Source organism: Zalophus californianus, chromosome 6 (assembly GCF_009762305.2).
Source record: "Zalophus californianus isolate mZalCal1 chromosome 6, mZalCal1.pri.v2, whole genome shotgun sequence".
In the NCBI taxonomy this organism is placed as follows: domain Eukaryota; kingdom Metazoa; phylum Chordata; class Mammalia; order Carnivora; family Otariidae; genus Zalophus; species Zalophus californianus.
The window spans coordinates 27,238,025-27,265,569 of NC_045600.1; the positions used below are offsets into that span (position 1 = coordinate 27,238,025).

General features: G+C 46.9%; 1 protein-coding gene across 1 annotated transcript; it reads right to left on the minus strand.

Annotated features, from left to right (window-relative positions):
* Positions 1–26,821, minus strand: VRTN (vertebrae development associated). Its single transcript, XM_027572606.1, has 3 exons — positions 26,630–26,821; positions 26,090–26,230; positions 1–2,131 (listed from the first exon to the last, which is right to left on the minus strand). Exons 2-3 carry the CDS (start codon positions 26,167–26,169, stop codon positions 1–3), a joined length of 2,211 nt encoding a protein of 736 aa, XP_027428407.1. The 5' UTR covers positions 26,170–26,230; positions 26,630–26,821.
* Positions 26,822–27,545: the final 724 nt, after the last annotated feature.

Below are 27,545 nucleotides of genomic sequence, written 5' to 3' on the forward strand. Positions count from 1 at the left end.
TCAGCCATCCACCAGGGTGAGGCCGTCATAGAGCGCCCGTTTCCACATGTAGTAGGTGGAGCGGGCGGTGAGGGGAAAGAGGGCACTGAACTCCTTGAAGGAGGGGAAGCTCTTAGACTGGAAGCGCTTCTGCAAGAATAGCTTGGCCTGGGCCTTGAACTTTGTGGTGGCGAGCATGTCCATCACCAGCACCTGGCCGTCCCTGCCCCCCACTGCTGCCTCCGCCACAGGGCGGCTGGACAGGGACCTGCTGTGGGGCCGGCCCTGGGCCGTGGCCCCCTCACCTGAAGGCCCTCCGTGGGCCTTCCCTGGATCCTCTCCTGGAGAAGCCCCCACCTGCAGGGGGGTCCCAGCAGGAGGGGCCATCACAGCTGACCCATTCCTGCCAGCTTCCTTCTCCTGCTTCTCCTCCACTTCCCGCAGCCCCCCTTTGCCCAAGGTGGGGGCCTGCATCTGGAATTTGGACAGGCCTCTGGGCCAGCCCCGGGCAAGACTCTTCCAGACCCAGAAGGTGGAGGGCGACAGGCTGGGGTAGCGGAGGCGGAAGCGACAGAAGGGGAGATGCCCACTCAGCACTTGCTTGCGGGCCGCCCTGCGCAGGCGCCTCTGCCAACGGGACAGGGGCACCTTGGGGGGCAGGAACTCGTGGGGGGCGGGTGGTCCCCCCGCCGTTGCTTTGCATGCCCCCTCGCCCCCCTCCCCCTTCCAAGGGAGCAGGGCCTCTTCCGGAACAGATGCCGGCTGGGGAGCCCCAGTCGTGGGGAGGGCTGGTGCCGGCTTGAAGCCAGGGTTCCTTCGGAGAGCCTTCCGGCGCCAGTTGTAGTAGGTGGACCGGGAGATGCCAGGGAACCTGCGTTTGAAGCAACGATAGGGTACCAATGTGTTCAGGGAGATGCAGTGCTCCAGGTACAACTTGGCCCGCTGCATTAAGACCATTCCGGGGCTCGACACGGCCAGTGAGGAGCATCCCAGCCCCTTGGCCACCTGCTCCTCTGGCAGCTTCTGCAGCTCCTCCGTCACCTGCCCCTCCTTGGGGGCCAGGGCCTGGCAGGTGCCAGAGCCCAGGAGCTCTTGCTTCCAGGCGTAGTAGGTGGAGCGGGAGATCTCGGGGAACCTCTGGAGGAACTGCTGCAGTGGCACAACACCACCGCGGTGGACGCTGTCCTGCAGGAAGTGCTTGGCCGAGAAGCGGGCGGCCACCTTCTGCCGGTGCTCCTGGGACTGCCGCCGCCAGCGGTAGAAGGTGCTCTTGGTGACACTGTAGCGCTCACGGAGGTGGGAGTAGCTGAGGCCAGGTTCCTGGTTGAGCAGCTCCAGGGTCTTGGCCGGTGGCGGCGGCAGCGGGGCCAGGGCTGGAGGCACCGGGGCCAGGCTGGGGGCACCTTCAGCCTCCACCTCCTCCAGCCCCACCACAGGGGCAAAGTACTGGTGGCGGAAGAGGTGGCTGGTGAGGGGCTGGCCAGCCCACATGATGTGCAGCGTGGCGGGCACGTGGTCACAGCGGCGAGGCCGGATGACCCGATTGAAGTAGGGCCGGATCTTGAGGTTCCGCATGGGGTAGATGGAGTAGATATTGCGCTGAAGGACAGAGGCGAGAGCATACAAGTGCCACACGTTGGAGAAGCTGCTGGGGAAGCAAGTGGCCTTGACGTCCGCATCGAAGATGGCCTCCAGCGTGGCAGGTGGCAGGCTGGTCATCTCAGGGGACTCCTCGGAGCACAGGGAGTAGCGCACGGCCTGCAGCATCACCTTGGAGTCGATCATGCCCTGGAGGTAGTAGTGCCTGTGCAGCAGCATCTCGACCACGGTGCGGGCCCGCAGCTCCAGGCTGAAGCCCACGTCCCCCCACAGCAGAACGCTGGCCGCCTCAAACAGCAGGCTGCCCTCGCCTTCGCACGCCAGCGGCAGCATGTTCCGGGGAGCATCCTCGGGGTACAGGCTCAGGGCCACCGAGTCCACCTCCAGCACCTGGGGGCCGGAGCCCCCCTCCCGGCAGGTGGGGAGGGTGAAGGACGACAACACCTGCTTGGCCTCCAGAGCAGCACCGACAAGACCCTCGAGGCCCTCGGACTCCACAGCCTCCTGCAGCTCCTGCAGCACCTGCTGTACCAGCTGCTCCCGAGAGGTCATCCTGCCAGGGCAGAGGGCAGAGTCAGGACGCCCAGATACCCAGCAATGGTGACTTGCACTTGCTCCCTGAAGATAATGCCCACCCACCCACTCCCATGCCCCCACCCCCGGGGGTAGACCAGCTGGCTAAGTGCCTCCCGGGGTTTAATCCCTCAGCGGTACTGAGGAAGAGCCTGGTCTCTGGAACCCGACTTGGAAATCCTGGTTCTGATACTAGCTTGAGCAAGTCACTTCAGCTCTCCATGCTTCTGGTTCCTCTTCTGTCAAGTGGGATGACCGAAGTATCCAGTTACACAGTTATTGTGGGCACAAATGAGACCACGAAAGCATGGAGATATATAGGTATACACACACACACACACACTCATCCTTAGAACAGCGCCTGACACACGGGGAAGGAATGGAGAAGCATTAGCTAGCTATGACGCATTCCACAGTACAGACATAAAGGCCGTACCTCCGTACCTGTTAAAAAGACTTACAAACTCACAGAGCTACAACTGGTCTGCCTTTCCTTAGAATGGTGATTCTCAAAGTATGGTCCATGGACCCTTGGGGTTCCCTGAGACTTTTCCAGGGGGTCTGCACGTTATTTTCATAATACTAAGATATACAAAGATAATGTAAAACTAAGATATTATTTGCCTTTTTCATTATATTAATTTTGAGTAGAAATGTGGTAACTTAGCATGAATCCAACTATGCTAGTAGTCATTATATTCTTTACCACCATGTGCTCAGTTTGGGCGGGGCGGGGGGAACACTAGTTTCACTCAAGAATGTCCTTGATGAAGCAGTGAAGTTTGTTTTTTTTTTTTTTTAATTTAATCACAGCCCTTAAGTACATGACTTTTCAGTTTTGTGAGTGGCAAAATGGGGGGTAGTCATTTCTGCTGCATACTGAATGTCTCACGTGCCGATTGTTTGGTTTATATAATGAACTAGCTGCTTTTATCATGGAATATCACTTTTACTTGAAAGAAAAATTGAGACATTACTCATTTAGACTTGGGTATATTGGGCAGACATCTCAAAGGTGAGTAAGGTGAGCCTGTCACCTCACAGAAAACTGTTGACTCTCTGCTGCCAGTAAAATTCTGAACTTTCGTTTGAAAACTAGAATTTTGGAAAACCTGTATCCACTATAGTGAACCTGACAGTTTCCCGATACCTAAAGACTTTTCTGATGGGATCAGTAGTGACACTAACAAATGTAACTTTTTATACCATGTAATGGAATTGTCAACATCTGAAGATCTACATCCATCAATGAACTGTGTTTCCCAAAAAACCAATGGGTGATGCTACAAAGTCACACACAGGTAAAGATCCACTCCAAGTATAAAAGAAAGCAATGAATTTTACTATACTAAAGAATCATGGATATTGTTTGTTTTTACATTATAACTAAGCTTTAAGAAACTACTACTTGTCAAGCGTTGACGTACTGATCAAAGAATATTCACTGAACAAGCTATCGAAATACTCTTCCTTATCTGGACAAAGTTGGATTTTCTTCATAGACTTCTATCAAAACAACGTTATCACAACAGACTGAAACGTAGAGACACAATACCTTTTAAACCAGATATTACAGAGACATGAAGACATGTATAAGAATGCATTGTTCTCACTACTTTTTTGTTCTGGAAAAGTTATTTTTCACAAAAAAAACTTGTTATTTTTTTTTACTGTGTAACAGGCTTGTTTTTTAATAAATATTTTCTAAATTTCTCCATTTTAATTTTGAATACACATTGATAGATGTAACCTATATAAATAAAAGCTCTTCAGGGTCCTCAAGTTTTAGAGAGCGTACAACGGGTCCTGAGACCAGAAAGTTTGAGAACCACTGCCCTAAAACAAAGAGCCTTTTCAAAGGGGTGGCAGCAGCCTAGTCCCTGGACTAACACAGATCTAATAACTAGGATGTACTGAGCATTCAGTATTTGCCAGGCACTGTCTTCTAAGCCCGACAGCCATACTTTAAAAGCAGGCACTACCCTCATCCCCAGTTTAGAGGTGAAAAAACTGAGAAAATGCAACTTAGGCTAATTTGCCCTAGGTTGCACAAGTGGTAGGGCCAGTACCAATGCTGGAACCTAGTCACTTTAGGGTCTGATTCATCTCCAATTTAAACCAACACAAACGAATGATCCTAATTACCGGTACATTTTCAGTGTTGCGTTGCAAAGTATATTCCTTTTCAGATACTGCTTTTAAATTAAAAAGAAGACCATTGTCCTCTCTCAGATCTGTTCTCAGAATTCAATAAATTGCTTTAGATTAGCCTGAGGTTTGGTTTTTTTTTTTTTAAGATTTTATTTATTTATTCGTAAGAGACAGAGAGAGGGGCAGAGGGAGAAGCAGGCTTCCCGCTGAGCAGGGAGCCCGATGCGGGGCTTGATCCCAGGACCCGGGGATCATGACCTGAGCTGAAGGCAGAGGCTTAACTAACGACTGGCCACCCAGGCGCCCCTAGCCTGAATTTTAAAAACTGTGTTTGGGTGTATATATTTGTCAGCTCATCAAACTGCACACTTAAAGGGGATGTGCTTGGGTGTAAATTATGGTTCAGTCAAGTTTTGAAAAAAGTTTATAAAGCACCAAAAGAGTACCAGAATTTTACCTGATAATCGTAAAAAAGAAAGCTTTTCAGTAATTAGTAATCAGGGGTACCTTGCTGGCTCAGTCAGTAGAGCGAAGAGACTTGATCTCGGGGTCATGAGCTTGAGCCCCATATTGGGCAGAGATTACTTAAAAAATTATTTTTCACAAAATTAAAAAATTAGAATCACCTTCGGGTAAAACTCTTGGCTGTAGATTTTTTTTTTTAATGTGTATGCTGTGACAAATCTGGTCTAACCTCGCAGTGATTTTGTATTTTTACCGTATCATTTGACCCTGGAGTTGGGCTCTTAATCTGTTCATCATGAATGTACCTTACGTTTACTTTTTAAAAAAAGATTCATTTCACTGGACTCAGGAGATAAAACAATGTCATAGCAGTCCTTGATCAAGAGAGCACACTTCCATAGGCAATTAAAAAATTGAGCCCTGGGCGCCTGGGTGGCTCAGTCGGTTGAGCAAACGTCTGCCTTCAGCTCAGGTCATGATCCCAGGGTCCTGGGATTGAGCCCCACATCGGGCTCTCCGCTCAGCAGCGAGTCTGCTTCTCCCTCTCCCTCTGTGATCTCTCTCGCTTTCACACTCTCTCTAAAATAAATAAAATCTTTTAAAAAAAACATTGAGCCCTGAAAAACACACTGTACGCACAGAACAGCCTTTTCACTCTGGTAGCCAACAAAGATGGTTTTACTTACATGTCCCTGGTAGAATGCCGCTATACAGCTTAGACAGGAGCAAACTTTGCAAACAAAATTATGAAAATAGCCACCACTTACTTACGGCTTACTAGGTGCATTTAATTAGGTAATTCAACCAAAATCTCAGGAAAAAAGTGAGGGGACAATGAATTTAAACTGTTGGGTGATTCCTCCTACCCTCCCACTCAGTCCCTTTCCTGAGCAAAGCATCATGTCCCCTCCGGTGATGGCAAGCTCCTTTGGGCTTTACAAGGATTGAGTGGATTTCAGGCTTTTTAGAGGTAATTTTGCTTATATGCAGTTCTCCCCTCCCCTCCACATAAACTACAACTCCATCACACCTGCACCATTGCTTGGGATGGCTATTCTGAGCTCACACCTGGAGAAACGGAGGCTTGGGGGTTAAATAACGTTCCCAAGACCACACAGCTATTAAAGCTATAAAATTAAGCAATGTGACTCCAGAGTACCCCTCCTAAACACTGTAATTCCACCACCCAGGGGAATACATCACCCAAAATGCTTATCAGCTGAGGGATCCAGAAACGCATGGATTCTTGGAGCTTTGAGACAAACCTGGCCATTTCACAGATAAGGAAAATTGAGGTCCAGAAAGGTACAGGTGACTTGCCTGACTTCAAGCAGCAGTATCCAGGTATCTTCCAACAAAATGTCCAGATATACCACACTTCCTTCTGCACAAACCCCACCCCATCCTACCCTGTCCCACCCGACCTACTCTTCTCCGGTCCTGTCCTGGTCCCGGTCCCACCCAGCTCCCCTCCACCCTATCTCATTCCTTCCTCTTCCCCAAAGGCGTAGGAGGAGGTGTGAGTAGGTAATACCCCACTTCCGTTTTCCTCAAAAGCTTACTGAGAAAAAGCAGCTCCCTGGAGCTCCGCACCCCACATCCATCCAAGGAGGTCTGGACTACCGGAGAACAGACAGTGGGGGAAAAGCCAGAGGCTCTGCAGGGGAAGCCAATCATCCTTAAGTAGACAATTGGTTGATGGGGTTCAGGTGCAACAGTCTTTTCAACAATGGCTCCCTGGAAGTGCAATGCAAAACAGATCCAGCAATGGCCAGGTGCATTCATGGAATGAGGTGCAAAAAGCGAAAGCTCATCTATGGGCTTTGTTCAACTGGCCCCCACCCCGGCCCCCACAGATCTTGGAAGGGATTGGAAAAGGCAAGAAACCAAGGAGGCAAGCCCCACCAGGTTACACAGGCTCTCCTAGCTTGAGGTTGGAGGGAGGTAAAACGGGGCATCTAAAAAGCATCCAGCCAGCACCTTAGCACTTAGGAAGGGCTCGGAGCCAAAGAATAAATGAAGGGGCACCGGCAACTCTGCAAGAGACTCCAAGCCTTACCTTCACCAAAGCTAGCTTTCCTCCTCCCTCCATCTCCTTATTTCAAGAGATAGAGTCTCAGAGCCCAGGTCTGGACTCTGTCCCTTCCATTTTAGAAGGGGTCGGCCAGGGTTCTAGGCAGGGCAAGAGAAGGAAGGGCCAATGAATCTGCTAACTCAATGCTGCTTTAAATCTCCTCTGGCTTCTAGAACAAACTCCTTCTCTGCCAGCCTCATCCTGGGCTCTGTGTTTGCTCACCAAGGACCCCATGTTCTCGCCATCCCTCCTTTTCTCCCCATCCCTCATAAAGTAGGCTCTGCCGTCTCTACAGTCAACTAGGCCCAACAAGTAGGACGCAGTGCCACCCAGGCCTCAACCCTCAGCAAGACCGATTAAGACCACGGTAAACCGGATGGCATCTCACCTGGCCTGGCTCGGTGCCTCTCTGGTCTGCCCTCCCGGCTGCCCAAGCTAGGTCCCTGGCTCGAGGGAGCGCCAGCCATCTTGGCTCCCTCCCTGGGTTCCAGGAGGCCCAGCAGGGGCAGGGGCAGCCACGGGGGCTGGCTGGTGGCCGGCGAGTCCATCAGCTGTGAACTCCCAAGGAAGGGTAACGGGAGTGCCTGGGGGATCCAGGGTGGGCCTGAGGCCACCAAGTCAACCACGCCTGGGGAGTTCGGGAGTTCCCAAGTTTAGTTGCTCTCGTGGACCACGTGTCTGGACGGGTAGGAGAAGGGAGAGTATGGCCCACGAGGTAAGCAGTGCAGGCCAACAATCGCCCCTCAGGATGCCAGGAAAGCAGCAGGCGGCTGGGGAGACTAGAGCTGGCTGGCCCCACGCTTCTGAGCCAAGGGACCCAACCGGAGAAACGCTAAGAGCCTGGGGAGGGGCCGAGGACGGACAATTGTGTAGGGTGGGGAGGGGAGATAGGCAGGCGGGTGGGGGTGGGGATGGGGCTGGAGGTGGGGGTGGGGAGAAAGAACTTGAAACAATGCCTCACTTCCCCCTTACACACACACACACACACACACACACACACACACACACACACCCACACCCACACACGGATGCACGCAGACACACAGGCTTGCAGCATCTTCACGGAGTCGCTCCTTGACCCTTAGGCCCTTTACTGTCCCAAGGCCAGTCCTCTCTCCCCTGGGGCCTCCAAGCCGAACGGGGCACCCACCGTTCCTAATTTTGAGGAAACTTCCTAGTTTACTGACCTCGAGGGTGGCCCAGAGCCCTGGGGGCGTCCACTTCTTTCTGCAGCTTCCAGCTTGGGACATTTAAGTCACCCTGCGTCAGCGTCCCCAGCCAAGCGCCACTCTCACTCCAGAACTGGCTTGGTATCTGTAGTGGACCATTGAGCATGGACCGTCTACAGCCAACTGGCCGGTGGAGAAGCGGCTTAAGCCACTCCCCCCAGGAAATCGCCCACCCTCAAGTGCTCTGGTCCCAAGATGAAAGAAGTGCAAATTCGGGGGTCACTTCCAATGGTAAAGTGATAGCGGCTATTGTCTGGTCCACTCTACCCAGCTGGGGGCATTAAAGCGCCCAGACCTAGCTCTGAAACAGACTCCAAACTGCCCTGGGAAAACTTAAAAGAAAGTTGAAAGATTTCCAAAGAGTTTGGGGGAGGGGTTGGGGAGGTTCAGAGAGAAAGACCTAGGGAAGGAAAGTCCACCACCAGGCTTGAGGGTAGGGGTGGGGGAGCATAGCTGGAGCCCAGAAACTGGCCTTTGATGACTGGGTAGACTTTGGGGCTTTCTGAACCTCCAAGATGCATCTCTTCCTGAGGCAGCTGCCCATCCCTGGCGGTGCTGGATGGGAAGGTTGGAGAGCTCACTGCCCCCACCTTGGTGCAGGCCCCTTTTCCTTCCAGAATGGCCTCACTTTCTCCAAGGGCTCCATTCCCACCTTTCTCCGAGCATCTCCCAGGGGTGGGGCTCAACACCTCTCACTCCCAAAGCCTGCCCAGGCCAAAATTTCTTCCGTCCGGGGCCAGGGCGTCTATATCCCAGGACACCTAGTTTTCTGAGCCCCACAGGAAGGCGGGGGCGTGCGGTACCTGGGCTTCCGTCCCTCCTGCAGCTCATCTCTGCCCAGGGGCCTCAGATAATCCCAGAGGAACCAGTCCTATCCGCCCGTCTAGTCCCCGCTGGTGGGGGAGGTGAAGGCCGCCGGATCGCAGCCTTTGGTGGTAGCTCCCCCCAGGGGCTTTCCTGCCCGGCTTTAACCCTTTGGAGAGCTGGGGCTAGCTGCTGCCCTCCCGGGCTTCATTCCACCCACCTCCCTTCTATGGCCTGACCCCTGGCTACCGCTGTAAAAGGTCACCTCCAGCCCCCCACCCCAGGCCCCCAATGTCGGTTATGCCCCAGCTCACAATTATCATTTTCTCCTCTGCCAATCATGAGCCCTACACTTACCACCTAGATCAAAAATCCTTTATTGAAGGCTTGTTCCCAGGAGCACGGGAGGAGGAGGGGGCTACCAGATGGGAGCTCAAGTCCAGTCCCCGGATCAAAATCACACCAGCCCCACCCACCATGATGGTAGGCGCCCGAGGCAGCGGCTTAGACGTGTCCTGGACTTGGATTTGAATGCCAACCCTGCCCCTTTCTAGAGTATGGCCTTAGGCGAATTGTTTCAACCCCTGGAGCCCTGATTTAAAGGTTACTGGGGCACAACCTGTCCGGCAGAGTTGCCGCATAGATTCAGCAAGATGATCAATATAAAGCATTCAGGACCGTGCTTGGCACGGAGCAAGTCTGTTGCAGTCCTCAGCCTCTACAGCTAATTTGAAATTATTTTTAAGTTCTTAAGATAAATGTAGCATTTTAAAAGTTTCAGAGAATAGTGGTTATCTTGTAGGAGTTGGATACTTTTCCTTTCCAAATTATCTTTCTGTGTTGACATTTTATAAGGAACCTACCTTACTTGCTACCATTTTTAAAAGCAATGAAGATAATTTGAAATTCTTTAAAAGGCTAATGGAGTCTTTAAAAGTATTTTTTTTAAAGAAACTAAAGGTTTGTTGGTGCTTCCATCACCAAGGTACGAGTCTTTTATAGACCAAATTGGGAAAATTTAGAATAATTGGGAAACTTTTTTAAAGTAGAAAGAAGAAAAAGTTACCTATAATCTCATCTGAAGATAGCTATTGTGAACATCTTGGTATATTTCTTTCTAATCTAGTTTTTTTTTTCTTAGACTTACACAAATTAAATATTCTCTTTCCAAAAGATCCAAATGGTACAGGGTAAAAAATAGAGTAAATTGAGCAAGTCTTCCCTTTCAGTCCCTAACACATTCTCTTCACTATGCTTATCTGCCAGTTCTTTTTCTGTGCATTTACAACACGTATAAATTTCTGATCTTTCTGTGCATATTTTTGTTCTATGTTAAACGTTTTTTTAAACTACTTTTGACTAATATATAGTCTATTTTCTATACATAAAAAAAGCATATTATTCAAAATGCATGTAAATTTTTGGTTCAGGAATTTACAAAAGGATTCAGGATTCAAATTTCAGCCCTGTCTACAGTTTCCCTCTCCAGAAGCAGCCAGTGTTGTTTCTAGGGTACCATTCCAGAAATATGCATAAACAAGCAAATCTCTGAGAGAGTGCTTTTTTCCTTTCTTTGAAGCACAAATGGTAGTACATCAAACCCTCTTACGCACCTTGCTTTTGTCACTTTGCTTTTTTATCCAGAGTCACCATTGTCCAACAAAATGTAATGAGAGCCACACATAATACTTTTACATTTCTAGCAGCCACATTAATGATAGTTAGAAGACTTTAACTGAATGGACAGAGGGATCATTGAATTGGACAGGTGATATTAATTTTTTTTAAGATTTTATTTATTTATTTGATAGAGACACAGCGAGAGAGGGAACACAAACGGGGGGGGGGTGGAAGGAGGCTTCCCGCGGAGCAGGGAGCCCAATGCGGGGCTCGATCCCAGGACCCTGAGATCATGACCCAAGCCGAAGGTAGATACTTAATGACTGAGCCACACAAGTGCTCCTGGGTGATATTAATTTTAACAATATATTTTATTTAAACCAATATCTCTGAAATATTATCATTTTGACAGGAAATCAACATAAAAATTATTTTTAATATAAAAATTATTAATGAGACACTTTGTACCAAGTCTTCAAAATTCAATGTATTTTCCACTTGAAGCCAATCTCATGTAGAACTACCCGCATTTCAAATGTTCTATAGCCCCATGTGGCTGGTAGCAAATGTACTAGTATATATCTAGATGGAAAAGGAGCTCCATTTTTTTTTAAGATTTTTTAATTTATTTGACAGAGAGAGACAGTGAGAGAGGGAACACAAGCAGGGGGAGTGGGAGAGGGAGAAGCAGGCTTCCCGCGGAGCAGGGAGCCGGATGCTGGCCTCGATCCCAGGACCCTGGGATCATGACCTGAGCCAAAGGCAGGCGCTTAAAGACTGAGCCACCCAGGCACCCCAAGGAACTCCATTTTATGAATTAACATAATGTCCTATCCAGTCCTCCACTGGTGAACATTAAGGTCATTTCCATTGTTTGCTCTTTAAGCCAAGCTACAATGGGTAATCTTGCATGAATATAGGTATAGCTAATACATCCCAAGTGCACTGTCGTAATCTGTATAGATTTTGCCAGATTTCCCTCCCTAGAAGTTGTACCAATTTATTTCCCCCAAAACAAAGTATGAGAGTGCTATCTCCCTACCCCTTGGCCAGCACAATGCGTTAGCACTTTTTTATCTTTGCCAGTTAAATAGGCAAAAAATTATGGGCACCTGGGTGGCTCAGTTGGTTAAGCGACTGCCTTCGGCTCAGGTCATGATCCTGGAGTCCCGGGATCAAGTCCCGCATTGGGCTCCCTGCTCTGCAGGGAGTCTGCTTCTCCCTCTTCCCTCTCGTTCTCTCTCTCTCAAATAGATAAATAAAATATTTTTTTAAAAAAAGGCGAAAAATTAGTTCCTCCCTGTGGTTTTAATTTACATTTTTTCATTATGAGTAAGAGAGAGCATTTTTCATATATTTTTGAACCATTTATGTTTTCTTCCCTATGAATATCCTTTGCACATTTTGCTATTGATTATAAACCTTTTTCTTACTGTTAATGAGAGTTCTGTATAAATATCGCCTTTGGTCCATGGTAGGAATTACAAATGTCTTTTCTGCGGGCACCTGGTTGGTTCAGTCCGTAAAGCACGCAACTCTTGATCTCAGGGTTGTGAGTTCGAGCCCCAAGTTGGATGTAGGGATTACTTAAAAATAAAATCTTAAAAAAAAAAAACCCACAAAACTTTTTAATAGGGGCATCTGAGTGGCTCAGTCGGTTAAGTGTCTGCCTTCAGCTCAGGTCATGATCCCAGGGTCCCGGGTTTGAGCCCCCCATTGGGCTCTCTGCTCAGTGGAGAGCCTACTTCTCCCTCTGCCTCCACCTGCTGCTCCCCCTGCTTGTGCTCTCTCTCTCTCTCTCTTTCTCTCTGTCAAATAAATAAATAAAATCTTTTTAAAAAGCAAAAAGAAAAAAGAAATAAAAAGAATTTTTTTTCTGATTTTGTGGTTTATAACTGGACTTTGCTTATGGTAGTTTTTATCCTGAAGAAATCTTTTTATGTTTACATATATTGACCATACCTGCTTTTCTTTAATGGATTCTAGATTTGGTAAATTTAATTTACCTTTATTTATACTATTAAAATTAAGTATTACAAAATTAAAGTCTTAGTCATCAGGTGTCCAAACACCAAAAATCCCAGATTCCCAGCAATAATTAAACCAAATCCTACAAGTAGACATCTTTAGTTAATATGTACCTTGCTTTGGGCGCCTGGGTGGCTCAGTTGGTTAAGTGACTGCCTTCAGCTCAGGTCATGATCCTGGAGTCCCGGGATTGAGTCCCACATCGGGCTCCCTGCTCGGCGGGGAGTGTGCTTCTCCCTCTGACCCTCCCCCCTCTCATGCTCTCTCTCTCTCTCAAATAAATAAAATCTTTAAAAAAAAAATATGTACCTTGCTTTGAACAAAATTTAGATTTAGGGAGCAGATGAGTTGGGGTAATCCTTCACTTATAAAGGGACATACAATAGAAAAGCTTCCTTTAAATAATGAACTGAGATAAGTAATTAACTGGGCTTAAATGTATAGCTGTCCAGGGCTTGTATAAGTGGGGGGGTCACCTGTATTTGCATCTACAAAAAATAAGTTCTGCATTGAGCATCTATTGAGCACTGGCTGGGCAGTGACCAGCCTGAGCTTGGGGTGTGACGGTAGGGTTGAAATTCCAGTTCTGCCCTTGTGTGCGGCTAACCAAGTTTTCTCATGTCTCCAGGCCTAATTCCTTGCTTAAAAAATGATGAGACTAATACTAGAGAGGTTGCTGTGAGAGTGAAATGAAAAACGGTTTATGAAATTCTTAGCATAAAGGCTCCGCAAACGACACTGCTATTCCATTTAGCTGTACTACTCATTCTCTACAGAGATTTAAAGAATTCATCCCTCTCTATTCAATTAATTATCCACTTGGTGGCCTTACTAAATAACTTATATATTGGTCCATCATTCATTCAATCATTTCTTTATTCTGTTGTTCATTTACTCATACGTTCGCTCCTGCGCTGGCAGATATCTGAGCTCCTGCTACACGCCAGGTCCTGGGCTAGCCCTAAGGACACAGTGATGTCTACAGACCTGACTCTAGACTCCAGAGTCCGAGGGTTGAGGCTCAGGAATCTTCTCAAGCATTCCACACACAACACCACACTTATTACTGTGTTTACTGTACATGAAGGCCCTACATCCAATGGCTGACAGTTACTCCATGACGTCATAATCTCCTGGTTTCCTTTCTTTTTCCTTTGTTCCTTTTCTTCTCCCTCTTCCTCCCCACCACTCTTCCCTTTTACCCCCTCTCTGCCTCTACCCAGAGTCCCTTGGCAATTACTAAAAGACAGATAACAACTCAAGACTCTGGAGTCCGTCCAACCTGAGTTGACTCTCAGCTCCTCTACTTCCTAGTTAAGGGAACTTAAACAAATCTGACCCCAGTTTTCTCATCTGTGAAATGGGGATGATAGCCACTTTATTCCAATGACTGAATTAAATGGTGATGTCACTCCTTGGCTGTGAAGAAACATTTAATACCAGGGAGGTATGATTATCAATTCAAATCACAATGGGTTGAGCATCTACTCTCTGGAGACATTATGCTCAGTGCTGTGGAAGACACATAAAGAGCCAGCATAGTGTCTTCCAGTCAGAAACCACAGCCCAGGGGGGAATGTACTGAGTGCTCCAGAAGAGCCAATGTTACTTGCTATTACCAAGGAAAAGAACAAGTGTTTTTTGAGCCCCTCACTCCTGGACCTTGGGCTTGCTCAGAGACCTGTGCTGAGCAGGCTGTCAGGCTGCCCCGGCTTCTCTGGTTTCATTTACAGATCCAGTCTGGAATTATCTACAGCTTTAAAGTCATTTACTGGGGTGCCTGGGTGGCTCAGTCGGTTAAACATCTGCCTTCGGCTCAGGACATGTTCCCAGGGTCCTGGGATTGAGTCCCGCGTCGGGCTCTCCCTGCTTCTCCCTCTCCCTCAGCTTGCTGCTCCCCCGTTTGTGTTCTCTCTCATTCTCTCTTTTTCTCTCTGTCAAATAAAGAAATAAAATCTTAAAAAAAATAATAAAGTCATGGGACGCCTCGGACACTTGGGTGGCTCAGTTGGTTAAACGTCTGCCTTTGGCTCAGGTCATGATCCCAGAGTCCTGGAATCAAGTCCAGTATCTGGCTCCTTTCTCGGCGGGGAGCCTGCTTCTCCCTCTGCCTGCTGCTCCCCCTGCTTGTGCTCTCCCTCTCTGGCAAGTAAATAAATAAATAAAATATTTATAAATAAATAAAGTAATTTACTTTGGTGGTAAGTTTGAATATAGACTGTGTCTTAGCATATACTAAGGAATTAATGTTAATTTGTACAAAGTGATAAGAGTAAAATATGTCCTAAATTTTCAGATAAACATGTAAGAACTGAGGCATGAAATGATAGGACCTCAGGTATTTGCTTTTGAAAAACCAGAGGAAAAGCAGAGAAAAGGGTAAGCTACATATGTCAAAGTACTGATAGTTATTATTGAATCAGGGGTTTGTTTTACCATTCATTCAGAGTGATTCGTTATGCTATTCTCTCAATTCTATTACAAGTTTTGTAATAGAAAAGTGAAATATTTATTGTTGAGGCGTCGGAACATCACTTTATGGGGGCAGCGGGGAAGGAAACTTCCTGCAAGCAGCATTCCCATTTAGGCGCCAGGTAGACAGGACAGTGTTGGAAAGGTACCTGGTGGGCAAAGTCATTGGCCACAGGGATCGACACTTAACTTCGTTTGCAGGGCCTTTGCTTGGTGCCCTTGGAGTGATGGGATTCACACAAGAGCTGTCCTTAGGGAATTTACCTGGAGAGCAAAGAAGGCTGCTGGATAATAGCCCCTCCCCTGACCCCAAGGGAACAAGCACAGGTCCCCAACTAGAACAGCCCGTCCTCAAACAAGGCTTCAAGGGCCCGTGGTCCTCTCCCTGCTAGTTCATTGCGTTTCTTCTATCGCCTGTGTTTCATATGAAAAGAGGATGAACCGAAGGTCACCCAATCATTCTGTTCTTAATCTCAGGCCGGGTGCCCTTGGTTTTGGTTAGCTTATTCCCAATTCCCTCCACTCCCACCACTCCACTCAGTCAAGCACTTTTATACGTTTCTTTCCAGAGTTTCTTTCTGTAAGTACAAGCAAATACAAATATGCATCCTCCGAGTATGTTTTGAATAGGCTTAAAACTAACAACAAAGCAAATTGAAAATACAAAAAATTGCCAAGTGTTCCAGGTAAAGAGGGAAGTCTGGGAGTTGTTGGCCTTGTCGATAAGATCTAAAGCCAAGGGACTGGAAGTGATAACAGATAATAGAGGAAGAGGGGAGGGACAAGAGGAAGGAAAGAAAAGGGACCACCCATAGCGTCAGCAGGAGGAGAAAAACGGAGAAGCAAAGGGAAAATCGAGAGAAGATTAATTAATTAATTTATTTATGTATGTATGTATTTAGGGACGCATATGTATTGGTTAAAAATGAAATTATTATGTATTTAGGGACGCCATATTATTTATGTATTTATGTTTTGGGGACACCTGGGTGGCTCAGTCCTTAAGCGTCTGCCTTCGGCTCAGGTCATGATCCCAGGTCCTGGGATCGAGCCCCGCGTTGGGCTCCCTGCTCTGCGGGAAGCCTGCTTCTCCCTCTCCCACTCCCCTGCTCGTGTTCCCTCTCTCGCTGTGTCTGTCAAGTAAATAAATAAATAAAATCCAGGCACCCCTCAGGAGAGAATATTTTAAGAAGAAAAGAGTAAGTTGTCAATTGTGATACTTGCTTCTATTGTGTAAATAGATCTGCATAAACCCACCTGGAAAGATAGCCAAGGTAAAGAGAGAGTTCAGAGTAAAGTGTATTTTCTGATCCCATTTTTGCAAAAATCTGCCTAATCGATATGTATCTACACGTGTTCAGTGAGGAGAAAGAAGTCTGGAAAACATTAAAGAGAACAAACTAATAGGGAGAAATCCTGGTGAGCATGTTTGTGGGAAAAGGTGGCTTTTTTACTTTGCATACTTGGGTTTGGTTAGCATTTTTTACCACAAGAACATTTTTTTTCAAAGATTTTATTTATTTATTTGTCAGAGAGAGAGAACACAAGCAGGGAGAGTGGCAGGTAGAGGGAGAAACAGGCTCCTCGCTGAGCAAGGAGCCCAACTCGATCCCCTAGGACCCCAGGATCATGACCTGAGCCGAAGGAAGACACTTAACCGACTGAGCCACCCAGGTGTCCCAAAAACACATTCTTTTTGTAAATAAAAAAGATTTGGAAAAGAGGAGAAACTACTGGTTAAGGCCATCTATATTCAGAATTTTTTTTTTTAACATTTTATTTAAGTAAACTCCATGCCTACCATGGGGCTCGAACTCATAACCCAAGAGCAAGCATCTCAAACTCTACCAACTCAGCCAGGTGCCCCTGTATTCAGAATTTCTGAGGCTGTAGAGATTAAGATTGAAAGAACTGGCTTTAGGGGCACCTGGGTGGCTCAGTTGGTTTAGTCTCTGACTGTTGATTTTGACTCAGGTCATGATCTCAGGTTCCTGCGATCCAGCCCCGGGGCCAGCTCACTGCTCAGCGGGGAGTCTGCTTGTCTCCCTCTGCGCCCCCCCCCCCCACCCCTGCGCACACACTCTCTCTGAAATAAATAAATAAATCTTAAAAAACAAAAAAAAGGCACTGGCTTCAGAACATAATAAACCTGAGTTTAAACCCAGCTCTACCCTCAGGAACAAATGAACCTCTCTAAGGCTCAGTTTCCTCACCTGTAAAATGGTGATTATTATGATAACTACCTCAGAGATTGTGATAAGGATTAAATGGGGAAATGCAAATAAAGCATTTAGTGCAGTGACTGTCACACAGGAAAAGCTCAGTTAGTATTAGTTGGCCTTTAAAATAGTTATTACTAGGGTTGGGGCACGTGGGTGGCTCAGCCCTTAAGCGTCTGCCTTCCGCTCCGGTCAGGATCCCAGGGTCTTGGGATCGAGTCCCTCATCGGGCTCCTTGCTCAGCGGGAGGCCTGCTTCTCCTTCTCCCACTCCCCCTGCTTGTGTTCCCTCTCTCGATGTGTCTCTGTCAAATAAATTAAAACAAAATTCTTTTAAAAAATTAGTTATTACTAGGAGCGCCTGGCTGGCCCAGTAGGGAGAGCATGGGACTCTTGATCTCAGGGTTGTGAGTTTGAGCCCTACAGATTGGGTGTAGAGATTGGTTAAAAATGAAATCTTAAATATCTAGTTATTACTAGATCAAAAGATAAAACAGTTATGACTCGGTCAAAGGGGCCAATCAGAGAGGTGCAAACTTGGACCACATTATTCTAGAAGTGCTGTCGCTGCAATGCTTTTTCTGTGTCATGCTTTGGACCTTCACAGAGGGTCATACAGGGAACTCAAGAGGCACCCTGTGTCCACCAGAAGGAGGATGCAAGATGATCCGCAGAATTTCTTTGTGTATCTATATTTTTCAGCTCAGGACCTGAGCTGAGATCAAGAGTTGGAGACTCAACCAAATGAGTCACCCAGCCCCATAAAGCAATTATTACTATTTTTCAAATTTCATTTTTAAGTAATCTCTACGCCCAACATGGGGCTCAAGCTCACAACCCCAAGATCAAGAGTCATAAGCTCCATCAGCTGAGTCAGCCAAGTGCCCCAGCATCTAAAGCAATTAGAACAGGGGTGCCTGGCTGGCTCAGTAGGTAGAGCATCTTAGGGGTCATGAGTTCAAGTTTACTTAAAAAAAACTTTTTTTTTAAGGATTTTATTTATTTATTTGACAGAGACACAGTGAGAGAGGGAACACAAGCAGGGGGAGTGGGGAAGGGAGAAGCAGGCTCCCCGCTGAGCAGGGAGCCCAATGCGGGATTCAATCCCAGGACCCCGGGATCATGACCTGAGCTGAAGGCAGACACTTAACGACTGAGCCACCCAGGTGCCCCTAAAAAGACTTTTTTAAGTAGTAAAAAAAAAAAAAAAGGTAAAGCAATTAGAACAGTACTCAGCATATACTAAGCATCAAATATTATTTATATTGTTATTATTTTTTAAAGATTTATTTATTTATTTTTAAGATTTTATTTATTTATTTGAGAGAGAGAGAATGAGAGATAGAGAGCACAAGAGGGAAGAGGGTCAGGGGGAGAAGCAGACTCCCTGCTGAGCAGAGAGCCCGATGTGGGACTCGATCCCGGGACTCCAGGATCATGACCTGAGCCAAAGGCAGTCGCTTAACCAACTGAGCCACACAAGTGCCCTATTTATTTATTTTAAAAAGAGAGAGCATGAGTGAGGGGAGGGGCAGAAGGGGAGTGTAGAGAGAGAAGCAGACTCCCTGCGGAGTGCAAAGCCCACTACCCTGAGATCATGACCTGAGCCAAAATCAAGAGTCGGAAACTCAACCAACCGAGTCACCCAGGCGCCCTGATATTGTTATTATTTTTATGATTATTATTGGCTCTTATTCTAGGATTTCCTTACCCTCAAATTTCTTCAGCCCCATTTCTGCAACTCTATATGTATTTTAGTAAGATACTTCAAATCTGTTTTTGGAAAGAATACAAGCAAATAACTACATAAATATGTTTTTAATATGCCGGTCACTGTGTTCAATGCTTGCAGAATACAAAATTAACAAAAGATTGTTTCTGTCTTCAAGGAAATGCTCAGTCTAGTGGGGGAGACACACACACCCATAGCTGTAACCCAAGTACAGAATATGGTAAACCATGCAGTAAAGGTGTCCAAGCACCATGAGGACACAGAGCAGCTGAGACATGTGGAGGGATCCTGGAGAAGGTGGCATGGGAGGCACACTGCCCCAGGAGACACGGATGACAGAGCAGGGATTCCAAGTCAAGGGAGCCATGGATGATCCAAGACAGACCCTCCAGGACTGATGTGCTACCCACACTGTTGGGTCTCACAGGGGTGCTCAGTAAAGCCCTGTTTTTGACTATTCAGTTCAAGTAGTATGAAAAGGGGTAGGAACAGACAACGGACAATGCCCAAGGGCACCTTCCTTTTTCAAGAGAACTGAAAAAGAGTAAGAACAGAACTAAATCCTTTGAGGTGGGAAGATTGACTTGTGTGCCAGGCCAAACAGGTGTCAACACCAGGTTAAGGGCAGTTGTTTTGAGGGAGAAGGGAATGGAAGGTTTGGGGTAGAAAATGGGAGGGGTTCTCTGCCCAGATCCATCTGCAATGCAGAACAAATGCCCAAAGCTTCTGACACTTCTCCTTGGGCTCAGAGATAGAAGTCTCCTTTTTTTTTTTCATGGTGCAAGTTTCACTTCGAGTTTTCCAGAACCACATTTTGGCACAATCTCTGAATGTGTTCTATCATCTCTAAGCAGAGTGACCCCAGATGACTTTGGTCACACCCTCCTTTTCACCCTCTCTCTTATATGGAGAGTGCATCTGAAAGTGAGAGGGCTAATCACAGCTATTTTCCAGCCCCAAATGTTCCTAAGAAGTGACAGTGTGAGGGCACCCGGCTGGCTCAGTCGGTGGAGCTTATGACTCTTGATCGCAGGGTCTTGAGTTTGAGCCCCACGTTGGGTGGAGAGATTACTTAAAAAATAAATAAATAAAAGAGAGAGACGTCACTGTTTGCCTCCCGGGCTTGTTTGGGAGGACTGTGTGATAGAATGTCTAAGTGCCTGGTACTCAGAGATCATCTCTGAGCTCCCTCCATTCCTGAAAATGAATAAGCTACCGCTTATTGAATGTCTCTGCTATGTCAGGCCATGTGCAAAGGGCTTTATCTGTGTTCCCAGTTTACTAATGAGGGGGCAGCTCAAGTCCTTCAGGATGTGACAGCAACATGGACTCCTGCTTTTATTTCTGCCCTTGGAGACTTGATCTCCTAAAATCAAGTGATCAACTTCTAGAATACCTCAGGTGTCATCAGAAAGTTTGGTATCACTAAGGGCTATGCTGACAGAAGCCTAGGGATAATTTGAGGTGACCCCAGGCCCTTTCTTTTCCCAGAAGAAGGGCAGGTAATATCTGTTTAAATTTCATGTAAAGCGTTTACAACCTCATTTGCCTTTCTCAACCTTTCCTTCCTTCTGTTTCTTTAAGGTGCTATTTCCCAAGTTGGCCGCTCATAGAAATCACCTGAAGAGGTTAAGAAAGAGGTGCCTCCCTCCTACCCCAAGAAATTGTGATATAATTTGGAGTGCAACCTGGGCCTCTGGATTTCTTTTTAAATTCCCAGGTATTCTAAAGATTTTTTTTAAGGCTTTATTTATTTAAGTACTCTCTACACCTAATGTGGGGCTTGAACTCACCACCCTGAGATCCAGAGTCATAGGCTCCACTGACTGAGCCAGCCAGGCACCCGATTACCTCACACTTTTAACAGCTACAGAATATAAATATATTTTTTAAATTTTATTTGAGAGAGAGAGAGAGAGAGTGAACACAAGCACCAGTGTGAGTGGGGGAGGGGCAGAAAGGGAAGAAGAAGAAGAGGGAAAGAATCCCAAGCCAGAGCTGGAGGCAGGGCTCAATCCCACAACCCTGAGATCCTGACCTGAGCCCAAACCAAGAGTCAGACGCTTAACCAACTGAGCCATCCAGGCGCCCCAGCTACAGAATATTTTATTGTAGGGATTACAATAATGTATTTAAGCAATTCCTTGCAACTGGACATTTAGGTTGTTTCCAGTTGTTCTGTATTATAAATGTGCAGGAGACATATTTGCCCATATTGTGCAAACATTTCTATAAGATTCATGAGGCGGAACTGCTTAGTCAAAGAACATGATATGTAGGTAAGTATTTACATACTTACGTATTTATTTCTGTGTTTCGGTAAATGAACAAAGGAAGTGCCTCATGTTGTCTTTTGCTCAGTGCAAAATTATTGGGACTGAAGTGGCTTCTGAGGATGGGATCCTTGGTCCTTTGAGGTTGAGGGCTGGCCAGGCTACTGCCCCCACCACATCCGTGGCTATACCTCAGCTCTTCTGTCGGAGGCAGGAGGTGGCCAGGGTGCAGAGTTTTCCTTCCTCTCCCCACAGGGTGCCTTTTGGTGTGTTGGCCCTTGACCTAGGAAGTCGGAGGAGGCACTTTGCGAACTATCAGAAGAGGTAGAACATGCTAGTGAGAATCAACCAGCATTCATTTTGACTGAAGCTAGACCCTGTCCACAGGGGCAGGGCCTGACAGAAATGAAGGAGGGTCAGGGAGCAGCAGATCCGAGCCACGCTTGAATCTTGACAGGGCTTCTCACAGAGGTGAGGAATAACGGTCCCTTTTCCTGGCCTGCCCTGCTGAACTAGTATTTGAAACAAAATGTGGGCTTTTCAGGAGGCCATCTTAGAAGGGCAAGGGGTGCTCAGGTGGGGCCAGTCCTGAGGCCCCAGTAAGGGTCAGGGTGATGGCCTGATTTTGGAGCCAGTTGGTAAACATGTAAACAACAGAGACTGAGGAATTGTGCAAGAGAAGGTGAGGTAGGGGTTACCCAAGGGTCCTCAGACTTACCCTCAAGGTAGGGGCTAGGGGGAGACCTGGGCTCACATATTGGGCCCAGGGCTGATAGCTGACTTCGTGGAGGCTTGGGGCAAGCCTCTCCTCTCTGAGCCTCTTGCCTCATCTGGAAAATGTGGCCCATACTCATTTCACCTGGGGTTGTTTTGAGATTTACAGGAGGGAACAGATATAAAAGCATTCAGCCCTCTTCCCAGGACACAGGAGGTGTTTCATAAATAGTAGCTGCATTTATTAGTGGATTAGGAAGCCATGCAAAGAGATAGGGACCAACATCCTCCAGGGCAGTCCCCACATGGGGCCTGGAACCACGACCGAACATGCCGCTGCTGGGTGGGATGTCCTGTCCTGGACAAAGGGCCCAGCATTCTCGCATGGGGACCTGAGCATGGCGTCCCTGTCAGTATTCCTGCCGCTCTGGCTCTCTTTCCCAGGCAAGTAGCCTCCACCTCCAGGCAAGCACCCTTAACTGTGACGAGGGTGTTGGGGTCTTGTGGACCCGTGGCCCTGGCCGTAGCCAAGAGGGAAAGAGGGGAGTGGTGGTGGCAGTGGGGAAGCTGTAAAAAATGTAAATGGTGCAGCGTGGAGCATGGCTCCAGCTGTCTGGCACTCACCAGAGCTGGCAAGAGCCCGAGGAGGGAGCCCCAGACCCCGGGCGCCTTTTGTCCCTGGTCTTGGCTATGTAAAAGGTGGGGGAAGGGGCAAGAATCCGTGGAACTTGTCCATTCATCGGAGCCCCCCTGCTGCCAGCAGGTGCGAGAATGGGGGAGGGAGATGCGGACTCTGGCCTGCAAGGTTTAGAAATCAGAATTGCAACTCAGCATGCAGTGGACTGACAAACAGATTCCTCAGGTTCCAGCCTCTAAGGCTGTGAACCTTCAGGCCAGCCAGACTCCATCCTGCTTTGAGTGCGGCCACGAACTGGTTCCCCGCCCCCCAGTTGGCCTCCCAAACGCCCCTCTCGCCAGTTCCCAAATCCCAGCTTTGCACGCGCTCTGCCAAAGAACGCTGCTTCGCCAGGCCTACTCCCAAGCCCGTTTGATTTTCTGAGGTTTTTGTTTGTTTGTTTTTGTCTGCTCCTCTCTGGCTTCTCCAAAGCACCACATTCAAGCATTAGATGTTACTTGGACTAAAGTCTTAGAAAAAGCAGTGTGGAGAGAGAAAGGACTTGGAACCATGCAAACCTGAGTCTCAACCCTGCTCTGCCCTTCCCGGCTGAGTGCATTCAAGGCAAGTTACTAACCTTTCTAAGCCCGAGTGTTCTGTAGGTAAAATGGCAATTCCCTTTGTTCCTACTTCTCAAGGTTTTTGTACAAATTAAATGCTGAGTTAATGTTTAGAAAGCTCTTAGCACAATACTTGGCACAGAATAGGTGCTCGATGAATATTAAGTTATTCCCCTTAATAGTCATAGGAAAATAAGGCAGAACCTCCTGGCAGTCTTGTTTCAATTTGTATTTCCCTGTTGCTAGAGAGAGTAATCTTTTTTTTCATATGTATATTGGCCATTTGTATTTCTTATGTGAATTGTCTGTTCATATCTGCCATCCGTTTTTCTTTTTCTTCTTTTTTTCAAGATTTTATTTATTTATTTGTCAGGGGCGGGGAGTGCACAAGTGGGGGTAATGGCAGACAGAGGAAGAAGCAGGCTCCCCACTGAGCAAGGAGCCCGATGCGGGGCTCCATCCCAGGATCCTGGGATCATGACCTGAGCAGAAGGCAGCCACTTAACCGACTGAGCCACCCAGGTGTCCCTAGCATCCAGTTTTCTTTTAGGGTTTTGTGGGGTTTTTTTTTTGTCTTTGGTTTAATGATTGGTGGGACATCTTTATACATTCTGAAATTCTTTATTAATAAAATTTGCAGATTTTTCTCTTTTGGTCTGCCACTTGCTTTGGCTTTTTTAAATTAAATTAAATTGAATTGAATTTTAAAGATTTTATTTATTTATTTGACAGAGAGAGACACAGCGAGAGAGGGAACACAAGCCGGGAGAGTGGGAGAGGGAGAAGCAGGCTTCCCGCGGAGCAGGGAGCCCGACATGGGGCTCGATCCTGGGACTCTGGGATCATGACCTGAGCTGAAGGCAGACACTTAACCATCCGAGCCACCCAGGTGCCCCAAGATTTTATTTTATTTTTTATTTTTTAATATATTTCTAGTTTATTTTTTTATTTTTTTATTTTTTTTAAGATTTTATTTATTTATTTGAGAGAGAGAATGAGAGAGAGAGAGAGAGAGCACATGAGAGGGGATAGGGTCAGAGGGAGAAGCAGACTCCCCGCTGAGCAGGGAGCCCGATGCGGGACTCGATCCTGGGACTCCAGGATCATGACCTGAGCTGACGGCAGTCGCTTAACCAACTGAGCCACCCAGGCGCCCCCAAGATTTTATTTTTAGGTCATCTCCACCCAACACCCAACGTGGGGCTTGAACTCACAACAACCCTGAGACCAAGAGTGAGTATTCTACTAAGCCAGCCCCGTGCCCCGCTTTTGGCTTTTTGCTATTTTTCAACATACAAAATCTGTTTTTCTTTCTACACGGTGTATGCCCAAATCTGCCCGTAAGGGCTGGTCCTCTATAGGCTGTTTTAGTTGGCAGTTTGGGGGCTGCAGCGACTCTCCCCTTCTAGACCAGTGCTCTGCCCAGAGCTTTCTCAGACCCTCCCTTGTTCTCTAAACAAATGTGAAACCCTGCCGCGGTGCTGTTGGACCATTCCTGCCGAATCCCACTTCTGTCTCCAAATGCACACACTCCCACCTACTGGTTTCTGGAAGGATCACATCTTTCTTTTATTGGTTGGCTGATCTGGGAAAACGAGATTTGACTGAGAAATTAGCAGCTGAATGAGACTTTGGATGTCCTTTTTTAACCCTCTGTTTGGGGCCCAGGGCTGACTGGATCTCTCCATACTTCACCATCCCAACCAGTTGCCCAGACTCACATTAACTGACGATTCACCTGATGCATTTCTGAGAAACTGTGTGTAAATCTAATTTGATGGATTATATTTTAATGCTCTAGGAGAGAGGGAAATTAAAATAAATGTTATAAATTCTACCAGCTCATTTATTGGGCACTTATCATGTGCCATCTGCTGTTGAAGCACTTTACATAAAGACCTTATTTAATCGTCATGACAATGAGGAAAGCTCAAATTTCTCCATTTTATAGATAAGGAGCCTGAAGATCAAAGGGGTTATTATGTAGCTTGGTAAGGTCACCCAGCTGGAATGTTGCCAGATTGGGCAAATAAACATTCAGGGGCCCAGTTAAATTTGGATTTCATATAAATGAGTAATTTTTTAGTACAGCATACCTCAAATATTGCATGCAATATTTTATCTGGCAACCCTATCCACATGGTAAGTCGGGAATGTGAACTGGAATCCGAGTCTCCTGATTCCCTAGCACCTTCCAGTGGTAAGACCATGGAGTACTTGCATGGAATTCTTTGAAAAGGGAAGAACCCTCTTGTACTAAGTTTTGGGCTCTGCCTCAGACATGCTGAATAAAATGTCTGGGGGTGGAACATCCTTAAATATCCTCAACCACAAACTCCTACTCCTCAGGGAGTCCTTTGCACTCTGGATTTTGAGAGCACTTTAGTATGTAACCAGCTTGCAGATATAGATGCCCATATTCAGCTGTCTTGTGGTTGCCAACATTCCTAGTAACTCTTTACAGTTCCTTCAGTGATCCATCCATTCAACTCCCTGATAAATATTTACTGCTGGAGGGCCTGTCCTGCCAGCCAGAGATAGAAAGATGAATTAGACACAGCTCCTGCCCTTGAGGAACTCCTGTTCCACTGCAGGGACTGATAAGTAAACAGACACATTAAGGTGGGGGGTGGGTGCTGGGTTGGGCAGCGGCATAGTAGAGACCATGATAGAGGTTTGGTCCAAAGCAGAGGGGGTGGGGGAGGGAGCAGTCAGATACAAATTCCAGGAGACTCGCTTCAGCCAAGTCTTGAAGGGTCCATAGTTTTGTTTTCCTCTGAAGGGATATAACACAGGATAATGGATATAAATTTTAGCCAGTGGTTATGTTTTGCAATAAGAGATAAATTCGGATGAAGGAGAAAGTGAACACAAGGGCTCCAGAGTCAGACATCTTGGTTACATACAAGTTTCTCCACTTACCGGTCATGAGACCATGGCCATGTACTAATCCATCCTCCCGATGCCTCAATTTGTCTTCTGTGAAATAGGGCTGCCAACATTATCTACCTCACTGGTTTGGTGTCCAATTAAGCAATCCATATAAAATGCCTGACACAGCTCCTGAAAAGTAGTAAGTATGCAGTGGAGGTTCACATCGACAATTTCCCTTTCTCTACTAGATCTTTCCTTCACCCTACAAATGTATTGAAATATCTTTCCATCCTTGACCTCATATCTTCCTCTGACTGTTGGTACATTATTTGTTCCTTTTTTATGGTACAACTCAGAAAGAATCACCTATTCCTAATTGCCTATTTCCACTTTCTCACCTCCTCTCTCCTGAACCCGCTCCATGGAACCTGCTCTTGGCAAGGTTGCTGATAAGCTTCACAATGCGGTTCCAGTGGGCAATTCTGTCTCTGTCTCTGTAACCCCATAGCAGTATTCAACACAGTTGATCTGGCCACACCTCATGAAGTGCTTGCCTGCTTCCCTTGGCTCCCAGGACACCACACTCACCTGGCTCTCTCCTCCTCCCTCCATGCTGCTGCTTCTCCATCTCCTTTGCTGGCTCTTTCTCCTCCTGTCCTGGTCCACCTGCTAGATGTGAAAGTCCTGCGGGGCTCAATCCTCTGACCTCTTCTCTCTGTCTATGTTCACTTCTTAGGTGATCTCTTGTAATCTACTCATTTAAAATCCCACCTCCTGATGATTCCCACATTGATAGCGCCAGCTCATATCTCTCCTGAACTCAAGACAAAACAGCCGAGTGCCTATGTAACATCACCATTGGGTGTCCAGTAGGCATCTTCGATTCAGCCTGTCCATAAACAGCTCATGACTTACCACCTGTCCCTACCCAGAATCAGTTCTTCCTTCAGAGTTTCCCATCCCCGTAAATAGTACCATCATTCACTCGGTTGTTCAGGCCGAGAGCCTTAGAATCACTCTTGATTCCTCTTTCTCTCATTCCCCACACCCAAACTCAAATTCTGTCCATTATAGTTTCAAAATACATCCCAAATCTGATACTTCTCACTTCCTCTGAAGCAAGTGTCATATGGGGAAGCTGCCTTGGGCCTTTGAACCAGCCACACTGCAGGTGTTTTGACCTTGTCAGCCCATAGGATACATTTCAGATTAACTGATTACTCTTGAGTATTTTTTTTAATTTTTCACTTTTTAAATTTTTTTAAAGATTTTATTTATTTATTTGACAGAGAGAGACACAGCGAGAGAGGGAACACAAGCAGGGGGAGTGGGAGAGGGAGAAGCAGGCTTCCCGCGGAGCAGGGAATGATGCGGGGGCTCGATCCCAGGACCCCGGGATCATGACCTTGAGCCAAAGGCAGACGCTCAACAACTGAGCCACCCAGGCGCCCCTACTCTTGAGTATTTTTACACACTGTTTCATCTTTTTTTTTTAAGATTTTAT